The sequence below is a fragment of the Thunnus maccoyii genome, chromosome 7, assembly GCF_910596095.1.
Source record: "Thunnus maccoyii chromosome 7, fThuMac1.1, whole genome shotgun sequence".
NCBI classification, from domain to species: Eukaryota; Metazoa; Chordata; class Actinopteri; order Scombriformes; family Scombridae; genus Thunnus; species Thunnus maccoyii.
Window position 1 is genome coordinate 7,679,147 of NC_056539.1, and position 17,921 is coordinate 7,697,067.

Here is a 17,921-nt window from a genome sequence, read left to right on the forward strand (position 1 = left end):
TATTTCAACTGCACCTATGTCACATTATGGTTATGAATGAAAAGGGGATGTACAGAAAGGCCAGGCCTTAGAGCATCTTTCACAGAGGAACCATGGGGGATTATTACCTATTATTAGAGTGGCCTTGTGGCTTAAGTTGCAAGGTAATCTGATCTAATTGGGCACGGTTACATGTCGTTTGTGTCGTAGGATTGTGTGCTTTTTCACTATAGCTCAAACTTCATAACAACATTACAAATATAGACTTTCCCTGACTGGTAAAAACAAATAAACAAACAAAAAAACACCGACATCTCGGCACATTTGCATGATCTTACATGATTCGCTACTTTTCAGTCATTTAACTTCATCGCATGGTATTATTATTATTTTATATAAGATATTTCCACATTGTACAGTAAGCAGCTTGTTGTGGGAACAAGACAACACCCAGTTGGAGAGGTGTGTCCAATGTGTAGATGACGATGCGTTCGTGGTAGTCTGGTAAATTCAAGCTTATACGATTTTGGTTCTTCTCATCTAAGCGGTGACGTCAGTCTACTTTGAGGGCTGCCTACTTTGTAAAGCACAACGTTATTACTATTACTATACTATTACTATTACTATTTATAGTAGACCAACACAGTTTTAATAGATTGAACTCATATATATCAGTTTAGTACCCACGTCATTAAAATATGTCTATATATTATAATACACTCAGAATTTGCAGGTGTGAGGTGTGCAACTGACCCCATACTTTGAGACAGGGATGGTTGCAAGATACATTTAAATGAATTATTAATGATTAACTTAGTTTTTATTTTACCTATCATATTAGTCTTAATTTTTGATTTTGTTTTCCAAACAACGCACTATATTTATGAAAATCGCAGTTATTTTGTTTTGTTTGGGCAAAGAGAAGGCCTGTCCTATGCGCGGCTGTTGACGGGCAGGCAAACTGAATTAAACTTGGAAAAAAATATGCCAGAAGGTTTTCATTTTATGCAAAGGCAAACGCATTAAAATGTATTAAAATAAAAACTGATTGCGTAAATTCTCATTTGCAGTTTTACATGAACATAGCATGAGTGCACGCCTCTTCTGCGTGACTTTCGTCATTCTGTCCAGGTCTGTGATTGGCTGTTATAACAACTAGTACGGTACCGATTGGTTGCGAAACAACCCTGGGAAACGGGAAGCAAAAAAAAAAATCTTGTCAACTAAAAGTGCACGTAAGCTTCTGCCTCACACATCTCGGGCTCTCCTAGCTAACGTTACTGTTAGAAAACAGGTCTCATCTCGTCACCAGTGAAATAGCAAAATGGGGTGCTTCTTTTCGAAAAAATCCAAAAGAAAGTCGTCCGAAAAAGAGGAACGTGAGCCGACAACAACGACGGTCGAAACTACGACAAGCAACGCGGTTCCCCTTGGCAACAACACCGACGAGGCACCGAAGCAGTACAGCTGGGATAAGAGAGAAAAGGTAACGCTCGTAGGACCGGTGAAACAGAAAATAAAAAGATAAAATGAAATAAACTCATATCCGAATGGCAAATGAGGGTCTTAACCAGCTAACTTAAGCTTGTCTGCACGCTTAAAACGTCTCTTAACGTGTGTGCCAGCAGCTTTCAGGTGGCTGGTTACTGTGTATTCCCCAAGAGGTGCAGTTAATGTGAGCTACATTTATAGATAAAAAGGCAAATTAGTGTAAATGCTAGCAGCCCTGTACTTTGCTGACATCCAAAAAGTGTCAGTGACTCTGTTATGCCAACGAGCACCGTTAAGTCACCTGTCGACATTTGCTCTAACGAGATTTCCTCGGTGCTGCAACATGCTTAGATTCATTGTGCGGTCTCCAGATACTCAACTGTTACCTAACCAGCCAGGAGATGCGTGTAATGCTCATTATACGTTGACAACACTCTTTGAGTTTTAGGCTCAAAGCCTCTTCCTCTCTTCCTCTCTGTCTCCGTGTATCCCGCGTTATCTCATTATCGGATTACTACACAACACTGTATGGTTCACTGTTCCGCAGCTGACCACACTTTTACATGGCTTGTTCAGACACTGGGCGTTGACTAAGCGGTGGTTCAACTTCCGTTTTGACTCATGGGATGTTGCACCTTAAAAATGGTATACCAAACAATACATGACATCACGTAGTATCCGGTTGTGAGGTCTCAAAATAGTTTTATAAATAACTGCAAGCTAATGCGGTCAAATCAAATATCAGTCATGCATGCGACCTAGTTGTAAGAGAAATGGATATAGTGCATTATTGGTATATGCATGTCTGAGAAGCTTAAAAGTTTCCGCAGCAATGTTTCTAGAAGTTTAGACATTTCCAAAAATATCAGTATTGTTATTGGATGACAGACGTGCAGATACTGGCACAGTTCAAAGAAGGCATATCTGTGCATCTCTAAATATATATTATTTGAATACTCATCTATTCAACTTTCTCTTTGCACAGGTTGATCCTAAAGACTACATGCTGACAGGGCTCAAAGATGTGACGGTGGGCCGCCTGCCTGGCAAACTGAACGGGCAACAGTTTGTCATCCAGGAGTGTGAGAACTGCAACATCTACGTGTTCGACCACTCAGCAACTATCACCATCGACGACTGCGTCAATTGCCGCATTGTTCTCGGACCTGTCAAGGGCAGTGTGTTTTTCAGAGACTGTAAAGACATCAAGTGCGTGGTGGCCTGTCAGCAGTTTCGCACACGGGACTGTAAAAAGATGGAAGTGTTCTTGTGCTGCGCCACTCAGCCCATCATTGAGTCATCTACAGGTATGAAATTCGGCTGCTTTCAGTACTTCTACCCCGAGCTGGCCTTCCACTTCAAGGACGCCGGGCTCAGCATATTCAACAACAACTGGAGCAACATACACGACTTCACGCCGGTGTCCGGAGAGAACAACTGGAGCTTGTTGCCAGAGACTTCAGCGGTTCTGGATTTTGTGCCGGCCCCAGACTCTGAGTCTGAGTTCAAGTCAGTTCGAGTCTCCACCGACCCCGCACGCAGCATTGTGCCTTTGACAAAAGGAGGGAGGCGTAAGGACAGTGAAGAGTCCTGCCTCTTTGTTTTCTTTGCTGGAGAGTACACCACTGCAAACGCCCGCAAACTGATAGATGAGGTGAGGAGGATTCAAAGTGAAAGGAGAGTGTGAGGAAGTTTCGCTTAATATAATACCACAATCTGTTACAAAGTCCTAGTAAAAGGAAGAAGTCTTTAGTATGTGAATGGAAAAATGGTGGTGATAATGATGTATCAAAGCTTTCTGGTAATGCACTGATATAACTTAAAGAGCAGTCAGTCTTACTGTGCTTTGAATAGTTGTAGATTGAATCGAAAGAAAAGCAAAACCACAGTTTTAACTGACAGAACCTGCAGTTTTCTGACGTCATCCTAAATGAAGTTACAAATTGTGACTTTTAATCCAGCATCAGCACCTGTCCTTACTGGAGTAAAATAAAACATTTAGAGGAATCTGAAGCTGGTTGTCAGCCAAATCAGATAAGTTGCATTATCACAGAAGCTCAGCGGATATTTCTTTCATCTCAAACCACTAAATAATTTCATGTGAAATATAGAACTTGCTTAAAATGATGGCTTCTCCTGAGGCAGATGCACTTCATTGTGTCTTTTTAGCTCACCAGCTATGTTGAGTACACACCTCAGCATTCCTTTAATATCTGGGACGTATTCCATTCATGAATTGTGCATATAAACATTATAAAGCTTTTTTTATTCTTAGTATTCTGTCAGTACAAGACAGATTTATTCCAAATAATATGATTTTCAGAACCAAACATCGGTAGTCTGAGTGAAGTCAGTCACATTTCTTTTTGACTCTGACAACTTGTAGAATATCTGAAATGCTAAGCTAACATGCTAAGCTGGCTGCGTTGCCAGTTAAACATTCCAGTTATGTTGGTGTTGTTGCCAAAATATGCATTACTCCATCACACAAGCATGAGACTGGATCCACATGTGGGACAGTTACAACATCTTGTTGCAAGCACTATGCAGACACACTTATACATATATACAGTATATACAGTTAATCTTCTCTGTGTGCAGGCATTCTTTAAATGCTTGGTGGATCAATGCAAACCTTGAATGTTTATTATCTCATTTACACAGGCAACTGCTAAAGGTTTCATGCTGATCCAGACAAAGGAAGTCTCAATGCGACCTGAAGATGTGAAGAGAGTGTTTCAGAGTAACGCAGAGGAACTGGTGGAGTGGATCACCAAAGGTAATTTTCATCTTCTGCAATCTTTTTTTTGTCTCTGTGTGATGTTGGTCCACAATATCTCTAAAATAAAAGCTGCTCAGGAGCTCGGCCCGGCGTACCAGATCTTATCTAGTAGATTATGAAGATTTTTCATAAGTCTAAAAGATACAACATGTGTACATACTCTAAAGTATCAAGTACATATAACAGCAGAGCAGAACGAAACTATCACACTGTCTTAACAGGTCTAAACTGACAAACAGGGTTAGTTTCCAGTCTTCAAATAGCACAAGACTTTGTCACGTACTTGCTTGTACATATTAGTCATATTAGTCATATCTTTATGTTTACATATCTTTGTTGAGCTTTGTTGTCTTTGTTTTGGCTGCATGTCCATGTGCTTTTCCTGAACATTGTTGTGTGTAAGCAGACAGCCACTAAAAACCAGAGCCAAATTCCGTGTACTTGTTAACATACTTGGCCAATAAAGCTGATACAGATTCTGGAATAATGCTACTAATAATGCAGTTTTTTAGCTGTTATAACAAGATCAGTTTGTTTGATTTGGGTTCCTGTTTTACACCCAAATACTGTCCCCTCTCAGGCTACAGTATATGCCATTTCTGCCATTTCTCAGAAGTTGAAAGTGACTTGTGGCCTATAAGCTCACATGATTTTTACGATGACGACACTGCTGACTGCTAGCTTTCCACTGCCAATCTGGGGCACATTGCAAAAATCAAATGAATCAGCACTCAGATTTGGTAATTATACTTGAAAATGTCAGCATCCCTATTTTGGTTCTAGAAAGTTTTATAACCAAACTGTGTGTGTAGCTGTGCAGTCATAGAGCAGTTGGAAATGTTTTGAAGTCATTGTTTGAGTTGGACCGTTGTAGTGTAGGATTGTGACTTTTGTATCTTATTACTAATAAAGGTCCCGTCATCGCCCTGGAGCTGAACGGTGACGGAGTTGTGGAAGCCTGCAAGAACACAGCAAATGAAGTGTTCAGCGGGACCAAGGTAAGCAGACTGTATTTACTGCATCTGTCTTTTCTAGTTTTACCCATATAGGTTCACTTTCTCTAGTAAAATACCTCCATCAAGCCTAGAACATCTCATGTTTGTTTTCCTCACAGGTTTTTGTCTCTGATAATAAGAACACATCTTCTCGAGACGTGGACAGCTTCTTCAACTTCGCTGACATGCAGATGGGCTTGTGAATGATTAAGTATCGAGACAAACCTCTCATCAGACTTTGATTCAGATTGTCTAAACCCCTGCCGTCCAGTTTGGGTTGATTTATAAGTAGCATTTGATTATTTGCCTCTTTTATGGATTATTATTTTTATCCTAAAAAAAAAAATAGGTAGAAGTGGAAACTATTAAGGACTGTGAATGACAAAGCCTTGGATAGAACAATTCAGTCGTCCCAGTATCATCTAAAAATTAGGAGAATAAAACATTTGCTGTAAAACACGTAACATCCATTAGTTGCTAACTAAGCGTGCTGTGAATATTTATATTTCTATGAATGTATTTGGTCATTCTGTTGCTTTTATCAATTGTGAATGTAGCTCTTTGCTGTAAATGTAATTCATTTTAATTTAAAGCTTTGTTTTTCTGTGCTGCCTGAAACAATCTCTGCAGTGGAAAAGACCATGAGCACAAGAATGCCTGAGGAAATATATTTTATATATAAATCATATTTTTATTTCTTATAATGACTTGTGTGTGTGTGTATGTGGTTTAGATAATGGATTTTGTTCAAGTTGTGTATATTTGAAACAAGCTGTGTAGGTGATAACTACGTCTCTATTTGTATTTGTTAGGCCAAAGTTTAATCGTGAAAGGTTGAGTGTCTCTTGCGGTTCATTCAGATGAACTGATCTGTTTATACTGAATGGGAATCAGTGTGAACACGTGTATAATTGCTGGGTTTTTGATGTAGGCAATTCATGTGATAAGTTGTTTTTTTTTATTTTGTAATATTTGTTTTATACTCTACTGAATGTTTTTGTATAGACACAAATTGATGTTCTTCATTATAATTTTTAGTAAAAGTTTCCTTTTGTGTGACTTCATTTTGTTTGTTTTATACCTGTACTCAATGAGATGAATGAAAGAAAGCAGTATGTGACTGTGATAATGCTTGTAGGCAATGAAGGTAACGACAGTCTATAATCACAATGTCGTAAATGATCGTCCTCCTGATTTAGTAAAGTTTCTATAGTCACCATCACCAGCACATCCACATGGTTTGAAGGTTGTCATTTACAAAACAATTGATATATAAGAAACTTCCAATAAGGTAAAGGGAAACTTTCTGGTTCTGTTTTGTAACCAGATCAACCTGACATTTTGTAAAACACAATTTGAGCAGTTTTACATTTTTGAACAACCTCTAAATGAACTCTTGTCTTACTGTCTTGTATGTTGTGTAAAACTGGTAAAAAAAGAAGGTGATTCACTAATATGACTCATCAAATTAGTGAATTATTTTCTGTGGTGTTTTAAGAAACACAGTGCTTGGATATTAGAGATCAGTGTCATTACTTTAATGGAAAAACACTCATGCCAGAATTTCCCTAAAGCGAAATGAATCATTGGTTTTGCATTGATGACTTCAGTAACAATGTGCTGTCTTGTTTTCATCTACAGCTCAGTGAATCCCAGTTAGCAGCTTTCACTTCAGCTATTTGACTTCCACCTACTTAAACAGTGTGTCCATCATTCGCTAACAGCGTGACTACACCCAGACTGTGTCGGGGACTTTCATTTATTCATTTATCGATGATGAAACACATGCAGCACATTGCAGGTTTAGTTAGAAGTCCCCCTCCACTCAAAAATATGTTTTTCTTCTCGTTCCTATAGCTGAATGTTTGAGCTTCACTGTGCAGAACGATGTATGCGCAGAGTTTGTTTTCACATTCATCTGCTGAAAGTGGAACGTTTCTCTGTGCTCATTGAAAATCCAATTTTAAGGGGTGAGTATATGAGCAGGATTTGGGTCATCACAAATAGTAGAGTATTTTATGTACATCTTAAAATGTGTCTGGAGGGGATCTTAAAGATAAATTTAGCCAACAGCTTTGTACAGTTGCCTTTAAGAAAAATATACATAAGGACTTACTGTGATGTACTTTTGTATTTGTAAACCTTTTGTATTTGAGCTTAGTTTTTTTTAAAGCAACAATACACATTTGTCTGTAATTTGTTGCTTCTACATTTAAATGTGTAGTCACATTAAAAGCTGTAGAATATCTGAAAGCACACAGATGACTGCTGGACTGTTTTTGTTTTTAATCAGTGTGTTACAGTTGTGAAGGAGTTGTGTCTAGAGTTAGTGTTTCGAGCTAAACGCCGGTGCACAAATCGAGCGCACCCAGCGTGGAGGGGAAGCGGCGGGGTTTAGGACCCGGAGGGACGCGCGGTACAATAGAGCTGTTGTGCCGTGGTGGTGGACAGATTGCAGCCCAGGAGGTTCCCACTGTGGTGGGACACAAAAAAACATCAAATGAATGCGCAGATAGCGGGTCTGGCTCTGTGTTTATAGGTGTATGTTGAGGATTGAGTTGTATGGTTGGAATAAAGCGGACAGCACAGCGAGGACTGGAGGTAAGACGGGAGGAATGAGAACACAGTGGGGCTCAGTGTGCCAGGATTTGCCCTGGATGGTGTTTCCAGGCCACGGGGCCTGCTCCTTTTCTGGGACTCTTTCTGCCTCTTGACTACATTAGTGTTAGCGACCATTGAGTAAACGTTGCTGATAATTCACTGCTCCCAGCACTGTATAATTAACCCAGTTGAGCTACATAGATATTCGTCTTTAATGTCTCTAGGAAGTGACATCTTTGTACGACGGTGGCGCTCATGTTTGATTTCTCCACAGCCTGCAGCCCGCTAACAGGCCTGTGTGTGTGTGTGTGTGTATGTGTGTGTGTGGGTTTGGCGCCAAGGCTCTTTGGGCAGGGCACTTTGTGTAGTTGTTACAAGGGTTTGTTTTTCTAAAAGCCCCCCGACGTCCCTGTAGCTAAGCACAAAGTCATAGCTACCCACACATTAATACATACAGGACACAACGAGGAGGGAAATGTATAGATCATTGTTTAATTTCTCACCCAGTAACCTCATATCAGTGTGATGTCATATCCGTCCACTTTGTACTATATGTGGGGAGCTTCCTGATCTCAGACTGTGATGACAGTAACATTAAGAGTGTAAGGAAGGCTGGAGTAGAGTTATGACACATGTGTCTGTCTCATTATATTTAACACAGTTGTCTCATTCAGACCATAAAGTACTTGTTGGGTGTAGTAGATGATAAAACATCTTAAACTCAGTGCAAAATGCTGTGAAGTACGTTATGGAGACAGAAGTCAGTAAGGGCAGGAACTTTTTTATTTCATAAAAGACAACTTAATCTGTGTTTTGTGGCTTCACGCTGATTTAGAGCTGCAATGATTAGTTGAGTAATCGATTAGTCACCAACTTTTGAATTAATCACCGTCAACTGTTTTGATAATTGTTTAATCATTTTGAGTCATTTTTAAGAAGATAATTGCCAAATTCTCTGATTTCACTTTCTCAAATGTGATTTTTCTCTATGACAGTAAAGTGAATATCTTTGGGTTGTGGACTGTTGGTCGGGACAAAACAAGACATTTTAGGTTGTATCTTGGGCTTTGTGAAACAGTGATCGAATTTTCCACAGAGGAAATGATCAGCAGATTAATCAATAATGCAAATAATCGTTAGTTGCAGCTCTGCCCTGAGTACTCACCTCCTACATCATTGGCAGTTTAACTATGTTATCCCACCCTCAGATTATAGCCAGCCTATCATTTATCTGAATATTACTCATCTAATAAGTTTCATCCAGTTCTTCACCTCAGTTAACATTCTAACTTTATACTTAAGATGGCCCGAACTTCACGTTATTCATAATATCTTATAGCTGTTATAATATTTTTTTGTTTATGTGTGCTGCGTTCAGAGACGGGAACGCTGGTGTCAGTAGCAGCTGGCAGGCGTTTAGAGTGCAGCTACAACAACAGGCTCTGCTGTAGAGGTGGACACACTGTTTACTATGCTGTGTTTGTGTTTTTGGATTTCACTCTTTGAAACAGCACCAAGTTTTAAGTCAATAAAGATCTCGGAACAACTGATAAAGTTATGACATCATAATTTCACCACTGATTTATACCCCAAGGATTTTTTATTTTCTTGTTTTCAGCCAGATTAAATTTTGATCCTTTTCGGGTATCGCTCGTCTCTTGTGATTTTACAGACTAAATGCACAACTACAGGTCTAGTTTGGACTTTGTAACTAGTTTAAAACTATCTATGCACTTTCCTCAGCAGTTGGCATCAGTGTATTTGACTTATACTTCAGTATAGAGTGGAGTGAGTTTCATGCTCCCCCCACCCCTCCTGTCCTCATGGGGAATGTGAGGCATGTCCTGTCTGTTGAAACAGCGTACTGTATGTGGGGGCGACTCCGGGTTTGAGTCCCTCACTTTTTTGAGACCTTAATGAATCGTCCCAGCGGTTCAGTAGGTTAAAGGCAGATACTGTGAACCTGCGGTGTCTGTGTGCTCTATGTCACCCTCGCTATAAACTGTCCAATATACTTTTTTTTTAAAAAGAAAGGAAAAGCTAACAAGAATCAGAGAAATGCAACTTGTGACACAGTGATCTTTTGCATCTTTTAAATCTTTTTACACCTTTTGCTTATTGCACTGACATATTTCTTAACACTGTATTTTTTTATTTGCAGGTATGAAATTAAGTGTTTAAGGGTTTATCAGAGGAATCCACTAGCATGCTTTTCAATTTGAAATTTATGGTGAGTAGCTATCTCCTGTATACACATGCTGTTGGTTTTCACCTCAGCTGGTTGTCGCTTGAATTTTATAATAATTTAAACACTCACTTCTATTTCTAAACAATCATTAATTCCTTTTTTCCTGATGTGTTTTAATGCCGCTCTTCTTGTCTTCTGCAGGATGTTACAGGATGAAACGTCTCAGGTCCTCAAGCAGCAGCGACAGTTCTGACAATGAGAGTGAGTCGCCTGCTATGACCTAACACAGACTCTGTTTTTATATATATATATATATATATATATATATTCTGTCGCTTTTTTAATTCACACCCTCTGTCTTAATTTAGGTCCCTCAACCTCCTTCTGCTCCTCCAACAAATATGGCAGTAAATCTGGAACCCCCGCCTCCGACCCGAAGAAACCGGCTGAAGTAAGTTAACCTCCACATCAGGCGCTGCGCTGCTAAACATCAGGACCGGTGTCTGACTATCTGTGTGCCTCGTCTCCTCCCGCAGGTGTTCAGAAAAGACCTGATCAGTGCCATGAAGCTGCCGGACTCCCACCACGTCTCCCCAGAGGACTACTACCTGCTGGCGGACACCTGGAAGCAGGAGTGGGAGAAGGGAGTCCAGGTGCCAGCGAGTCCAGACACCATCCCACAGCCGTCAGTCAGGTAACGCTGCTCGAAAAGCTCCGACTCTGTTATCAGATATATTATAACTTCATACAGCCTCCAATGAGCTCTGTAGCACTGACAGATTTTGATCTTGTGTGTTCAGAATTATTGCGGAGAAGTCCAAGGAAGTGCTTTACTCCCACCAGAGGAAGTACGTCCAGTGCTCGAGCCAGGAGTCAATGGAACCAGGTTACGTCAACATCAAAGAGCTGGCGGAGGCCATGTGTCGCTACGATCTGGACGACATGGATCTCTACTGGCTGCGCACGCTGAACAGAGAGCTAGACTGCATGGGTGAGGAGCAGGATTGCAAAGGGATAATCCACCATAAAATTCCCATTGTGCACATCTTGTGGTCGATATCTGCAACTGCGGACATCTGTCTCCCTAAACTGGAAATAAGAGCATTAAGATTTTGACTGATGTGGTCCTGATAGTCCGCCAGGGTTTCTCTTACCATCTGGGGTTTTGTCCCTGTCTGTCTTTCAGGGGAGGAGCCCATAGACGAGCTGACAATGGAGCGCGCCATGGAGGCCCTGGAGAGTCAGTGCCATGACAACATGAAGCACGCCATCGAGACGGTGGAGGGCCTGGGGATCGAGTACGATGAGGACGTCATCTGCGATGTGTGCCGCTCGCCCGACAGCGAGGAAGGGAACGACATGGTGTTCTGTGACAAGTGCAACATCTGTGTGCACCAGGTAGAGATGAGCACACTTCAAACATTTAGTTATGTGACTGAAAATGTATTGATCTATCTCTAAACCTCTAGACATGGCCACCGTTATTTGTAGACAAGTGTTTTTTCTGTTTCATTATTTGATATAAAGATACATTTTTGACTATTTGACTTAATTTTTAATCAGAATTTCTTGTCTCCTGTATGTTAATAATAAATGTGCCAGTTACACATTGACTTACTTTAAGTAGCTCATTAATCACTGAACGTCTCAACCCGCCTCTCTCCCAACAGGCCTGCTATGGCATAGTCAAAGTGCCTGTTGGAAACTGGCTGTGCAGGACGTGCGTCCTCAGCATCGACCCGCAGTGCCTTCTGTGTCCCCTGAAGGGCGGCGCTATGAAGGCCACACGGGCAGGCACCAAGTGGGCACATGTAAGCTGCGCCCTGTGGATACCGGAGGTAAATTATCAAACACTTAATATCTTCTGTTTGCTCTCTATATCAATGCACAGTGAACGTTGAATAACGTCTCATCGTGTAAATGTCACTCCTCTGTAGGTGAGCATCGCTTGTCCCGAGAGGATGGAGCCCATCACCAAAGTCTCCCATATCCCACCCAGCCGCTGGTCTCTCATCTGCAGTCTGTGTAAAGTGAAGACAGGCGCATGTATCCAGGTGAGTGAGGATCTTAGTTATAAAAAACCTGACTGAGGTTATCTTTATTGAATTAAAGGGATACTCCACCCTAAATCCACCCTTTGAGTATCAAAATCTCACATTCAGGAAAGTTGAAAAGTGATTAAAAAAAAAAAGTGTGGAAGTTTGTGGCTTGTTCCTTTAAGGAGGCAGTATGCAGATTTGATTCATAGTGGATACAACAAAGTTCAGTATTGACCAGTTTTCTGGTTGTATGTTATTTCTTCTCAAATCACTTGTGTGCACTGATATTTGTTCATGCATCTTTCCATTTTCTGTACCTGCTTATCCTGTCAGGTTTTCAGAGGGCATTTGTTGTTAAATGCTACAAAAGGTGTTCAAATGTACTATCCATACAGTGATATATATATTAGATAGAATATAGTAGAAGATTTAGCTTATGGACAGAAAACCCCAGCCGTGCAGTTAGAGGACACTGTTTGAAATCAACCCTCAAAATATAAAAGTGAGAGGGACAAAAATATAACTTTGGAAAATTAAAGTTTCCACTGTGAAATCACACCCATGGTTAGACTAGCATAGAGGCTGGAAATAAGGGGAGTCTTGTTGTCAGCTTGAGGTTGCCAGGCAACCAGAGGACACATTCAGTGCATCCAGCCAAGATACAGTCCAGCACAGTCCACCCCCTGTGAAATAACAAGTTGCCTTTTTACACTGATTTTTTTTTTTAACGGTCTAAACTAATGAGATATAAGGTGTTAATTAGTGAGCTTTGGTGCTGGCTGGCTAGTTGTTTTATCTCACAGATATGAGACTGGTATTAATCTTTTCATCGAACTCTTGGAAGAAAAGCTAATACACATATTTCCCAAAATGTCAAACTATTCCTTTACAGTGTTATGCAAATGTAGCTGAGTAACAAATGGCCTCCAAAGTGCCTCCATTTTCCTTCTTTTACTTAACAGCACTAATGAGATGCTATTTGTAGGCCACAGCACAACTTTCCACACAATAATCCAATTATGAAACAAATCATGTAAACTCAGGTTAGTGGGGAAATTGGGTTTCTGCAAAATATGTAAAAGCTTAAATCCTACTCTTACCATAATCCTGTTATTCTCAGTAATTGGGTTACGGAGTCCATGTAAATAATGTACCTGTTTCTGTCTCTGCTCACAGTGCTCCGTAAAGAACTGCACCACTCCCTTCCATGTGACATGTGCCTTTGAGCACAGCTTGGAGATGAAGACCATCCTGGATGAAGGGGATGAAGTCAAGTTCAAGTCTTACTGCCTGAAACACAGCAAGTCCAAATCTGGTGAAGCTGGCCTGAGCCCAGCTCGCTCTAAACCGTCCGGTGAGTCGGTGAAGGTGGGCCAGCGGGCGCAGAGACTACAGGAGCTGGAGGAGGAGTTCTTCACTCTAATCCAGCTGGGAGAACTGGCCCGGGCCCTCGGACTCTCTGAGCACCTGGCAGACTTCATCTATCAGTACTGGAAGCTGAAGAGGAAAGCTAACTTTAACAAAGCTCTGCTGCCTCCTAAAGAGGAGGAGGAGAATCTGGTGCTGCAGCCTCAGGAGGACACCATCCACACACGCATGCGGATGTTCATGCACCTGCGACAGGATTTAGAGAGGGTAGGTGCTTCTTTTTTTTTTTTTTTTTACACTGCAGTGTGTGAGTCTTTACTGCTGAGTCTTGTTTTTTTTTCTATTTACAGAGCAAGTGCAGAGCATTTTGCAGAATTTCATAGTTTCACCGTGTTTGATAACTTAATTTTATTCATGATATGATGATGATTGCTTAGTGGGCATTCTTTACGCCAGAGATTCTGTGTGTTAGAATTCACAATTTGGCCTGTAAACTCAAATTAGTGAGATAACTGTGGTGCTTCTGCTCCTCGATTCACGTTCTAGTTTGAGTTTAACACATTCTTACTATATTTCAAACATATTCAATGTGTTTACATTAATAATTCTCAGAAATCTCCTGTGAACCACTGAGCAGATAAATCCAACCCAGGCATTTTTTATTTGGGTCTGTTGGGCCGAGACCCAGGGGTGTGTATGTGTGTGTGTTAGTGTTAGAGATGCACCGATACTGATATTGGATATTGGTTTGATACTGACTCAAATAGCTGGATCAGGTACTCTGCATTGGCTGATACCCAAAGCCCAGGTATCGGTATCAGGACTGAAAAAGTTGGATCGGTGCATCCCTAGTGTGTATGTGTGTGTATGTGTGTGTTACTGTTTTACAACATGGAATCACTGTAAATCAAATCTCTACAAATCAATCCACACACATCAGCAGAAAAACTCTGCAGGGGCTGGAAGGCTTGTGAAGGTAGACCGTAAAATGGACGGTAGAAACTAGAAATATGCTGAAGGGAAAACCTGCTGCAGTCTGTAAGAGAACTACTACACAGGAAAAGATTTACATTTACTTTCCAGCAAGACAAACGACCCCGTAAAGACATAAAGCCGAAGCAAGGCAGGAACAGCTTCAAAACGACACTGTTAATGTCCTCAAGTGGCCAAGTCAGAGTCCAGATCTCAAACCAGTCCAAGATTTATGGAAGAAAAACTGAAGAAGTCTCAAATATGTATACTGTCAGAACAGCTTAGAAATAAAATGATGAATCAGTATTACTATCATTTTTAAATTGACACCATTTTTTCATTCTGCAGGTGAGGAACTTGTGCTACATGGTGAGCCGGCGGGAGAAGCTGAAGCTGTTGCAGAGTAAAGCTCAGGAGCAGATGTTCAACTTGCACGTGAAGCTCTTAAACCAGGAACTCTCTGCTGGTGAGACCATCTGTTGTGTTTCAGCTTGCCGGTCACTTTGTCACCACAAGCACACATTTTACTATTATAACAGATGATTCTGATGATATTCTGGCTTTTTTTAGTAATGTTAGTAACATGTTTGTGTTTCTTTGTGGGAAGGTCTTCCTGCTTCATTTCCTGTGGAGGGTATGCTGTTTCGTCCTCCTCCGAGGATAACTCTCAAGCTGAAAATGCCCAAAGCCTCCAGTCTTGGAAATGGGAATCCCAGTTCCAAATCTGGTAATGGGCCGCTCTGCCCGGACAACAGTGGGAACGTTACTGACCATGCTGGTGAAGGGTTAGGTCAGGGGAAGCCTCAGCTGCACAGTCGTAGCCGGAGAGAGGAGCGCCCCAATGGCCGGCTGTCTGCCTCAAGCCACTCCAGCAGCTCGGCGTTACTGGTTAAACCCACCGGGAAACCGTTAGCCCTGCACGCCGCGCTCCACGGGCACTCGTCCAACAGCAATGGCAAACTTGACCAAGAGCGAGCCAAATCTAACGGTCTCTTAGAGAAGTTTGTGGCTCAGAAGGATAGTTCTTGCCAGACACCCAGCAACCAGGACGCTTCAAACGAGGCTTTGGACAAGAGCAGCTTTCGCAAGTCTGCCATGGAGCACTTTGGCAGATCCTTCAAAGAGGCGACTATTAACTTAGTACGGACCACAGAGGACCTGCGGGCCTCAGACAAACTGTCCCGTAAGGGCTCAGCCAAGGAGAGACTATGGGTTAAGCCCGTATCTGAACACAAAGCAAAAAGCACGCGCTCGTACCAGGACAGTGACGGATACTGTCCTGACCTGGAGCTCAGTGACTCAGAGCCAGAGGCCAAAGGGAGGCACCGGCGGCAGGTCGGGCTGCCACAGCCAGACGCTCCGAGGCGGGACTGTCAGAAAGGGATCAGTAGAGGGAAGCAGTCGCTGGGCTCCAGACACCCTATGCAGAGGTGACAGCTGTTTGTCGACTCCACCCACTGCCGCTGTTCTCTGCGCACTCTCTGGCAGTCTTCCTAAGTGCCAGGCCGTCTCTCTGAACACGTCTCCATCAGGGACCAGATCAAGCCACAGTGCCAACGGCTGTACACATGAAGCAGAAGTTACAGGAGGAGAAGATGCATGAAGGATATTGTCGTCAAGTAGCGTGTCAGTGTTAGTTTGAGAGGAACAAATATGTCAGTCTTCTGAGATTATCATTCCTGCCTTTCATTTGTGGCTAGCGTTACATTTGTACTCTGCACAACTTTGTATTAAACAGCCCTGTTCCCCTACAAACAGGTTTAATTTGCCTTTTGACTAAAACATTTGTACGTACGACGTTGAAATTGGCGTGTAAATAACATGTAACTGAATCACAAATGTTCCACTCTATCGATGCTTCAACATCACTGCGGCCACAAATTAAACTGACATGCCAGATGGAAGTGAATCCTAGCATCTCCTGCACCTGTTTGTTGCACACTGTCTGTTACAGTTAACCAGTTTACCCACAGCTGATAACCCAGCTCGATGAACCTTTTTATATTTGTAATACAGTAGTGGAGTCTTTTTTTTTTTTTTAAAACATGCCTTTTGTGTGTAGGAATGCAGTTTTCTCAATATTAGTACCATAAGGTTTGCAGGTATGTGGTGTCCTGGTTAGATTTAAGGATCATGTGAAGATTCAAGAATAGGAAGAAATATGTTTTAAGAAATTATAACATTCCCCGACGTATCCTTCAGTAACTGGATGCGTAAAGGCAAAGACTCAGATCGTCACACGATGAGCCTTCATTTTCACAGACTATTATTTGAAAATGAACTTTCATATTTGCAGTCTTTGCTTTTAATTGTTTCCCTGATTTGATAATAAACAACCTGGCACGGCTGGGTCACTAGGGCTGGATATTGTTATAATTTTTTTGATACAGATGCCAATTCAATTACTTTGCCAAGTAAGAAATCCATTTTTATTTCATTAAACCAAAAAGGCCGAACTTCTCAAATGCAAGTCTTTAATTGTGTCTTAATACAAACAGCTCTACAAGAATTTTGCCTAAATAGAATATATCATGAAATTAACAAAATTGTGATTTGAAGTCATCTGACCAGCGTTTGGTGTGAGTTTTCACTGATTTGTCATCCACATTTCAGTTGGTTGGTGCTTAAAGAGTATAGTACTGTTGTAGTTTCATAAATAGTGCAAATATTCACATAGAATTACTTTAGAGCATCTTCCAGTGCACACTTAACAGTCATAAAACCCTGAACACAGACCCTCAACCTCAGCTGACCACTCAGAACAAGACAAATGAGGTCAGAGAAGGCAGACGATATCCAATCTGTTGCCTCGCTAGTCTAGACTGGTGAAAGCAGACAGAGGTGGCACCACTACAAGCCTCTAAAAAGCAGCACTACATACATTTTTATGAGCCAGAAATGTCACGCCAAAGTCAAACGTGGCTGTCACGCCTGACCTACATCACTGTAACCATTTTACAAATGCACGCTCTACGTTACACATGCTGCGATGGAGGGTTTGTGGTTACTGAGTGGTCACTCTGCTAAGAACTGGTCAGGGGAATCACTAAGTAGAGCATTGCAGTCAACTGTGCACCCCCCTACCCCCACCCCGTGCAGCATGAATGAACACTGTCTGATGCATTTTTGTTCTGTTTGGACTTTTCAACTTTTATTTATGTTGCGTGATTGGCCAATGACAGCCAACGACAAACACTGTTCTGGACTGAAGTTGGTTGTAAATGGCTAAAACAGGTGCACACACTGAATCATGTTTTACAGTGAAATGATAAGGACCCAGATATGCATTTCCACATACGGTATGTTTCTCCTTTGGAAAGTACGTTTTAAAAATAAACTTTTAAAATTAAAATTGTGCTCTTTGTGTGGATAGATGATGGGCAGTTTTAGGGAAGACCTTGGCATATAAAACTATTTAAAGCTGTAAATAGCAATAAGGTCTTAGTCAAAATTTTGCAGCGCCAAATATTTTGTTTTTGTTTGCGGGAAGGTAGTATTAGTAGGAG

The 17,921-nt window shown here is 41.4% G+C and overlaps 2 protein-coding genes across 2 annotated transcripts; both read left to right on the forward strand.

The window, feature by feature from the left end:
- The first annotated feature begins 1,155 nt into the window (after positions 1-1,155).
- Positions 1,156-6,311, forward strand: rp2 (RP2 activator of ARL3 GTPase). The gene is made up of 5 exons (XM_042416746.1): positions 1,156-1,465; positions 2,456-3,124; positions 4,135-4,249; positions 5,165-5,250; positions 5,367-6,311. Exons 1-5 carry the CDS (start codon positions 1,304-1,306, stop codon positions 5,448-5,450), a joined length of 1,116 nt encoding a protein of 371 aa, XP_042272680.1. The 5' UTR covers positions 1,156-1,303; the 3' UTR covers positions 5,451-6,311.
- A 1,337-nt stretch (positions 6,312-7,648) lies between these two features.
- Positions 7,649-16,880, forward strand: jade3 (jade family PHD finger 3). The gene is made up of 12 exons (XM_042417449.1): positions 7,649-7,848; positions 10,010-10,078; positions 10,238-10,297; positions 10,405-10,487; positions 10,573-10,730; positions 10,837-11,027; positions 11,223-11,434; positions 11,707-11,874; positions 11,974-12,090; positions 13,252-13,710; positions 14,764-14,881; positions 15,023-16,880. Exons 3-12 carry the CDS (start codon positions 10,249-10,251, stop codon positions 15,847-15,849), a joined length of 2,382 nt encoding a protein of 793 aa, XP_042273383.1. The 5' UTR covers positions 7,649-7,848; positions 10,010-10,078; positions 10,238-10,248; the 3' UTR covers positions 15,850-16,880.
- The last annotated feature ends 1,041 nt before the right edge of the window (positions 16,881-17,921 follow it).

Excerpts from the sequence above, each read along its gene's own strand:
- rp2 (XM_042416746.1), top strand. The coding sequence starts at position 1,304 with ATGGGGTGCTTCTTTTCGAAAAAATCCAAAAGAAAGTCGTCCGAAAAA. Across the intron at positions 1,466-2,455 it reads GCTGGGATAAGAGAGAAAAG|GTTGATCCTAAAGACTACAT; the intron begins GTAACGCTCGTA and ends CTCTTTGCACAG. Across the intron at positions 3,125-4,134 it reads CCCGCAAACTGATAGATGAG|GCAACTGCTAAAGGTTTCAT; the intron begins GTGAGGAGGATT and ends TCATTTACACAG.
- jade3 (XM_042417449.1), top strand. The coding sequence starts at position 10,249 with ATGAAACGTCTCAGGTCCTCAAGCAGCAGCGACAGTTCTGACAATGAG. Across the intron at positions 10,298-10,404 it reads CGACAGTTCTGACAATGAGA|GTCCCTCAACCTCCTTCTGC; the intron begins GTGAGTCGCCTG and ends GTCTTAATTTAG. Across the intron at positions 14,882-15,022 it reads AAACCAGGAACTCTCTGCTG|GTCTTCCTGCTTCATTTCCT; the intron begins GTGAGACCATCT and ends CTTTGTGGGAAG.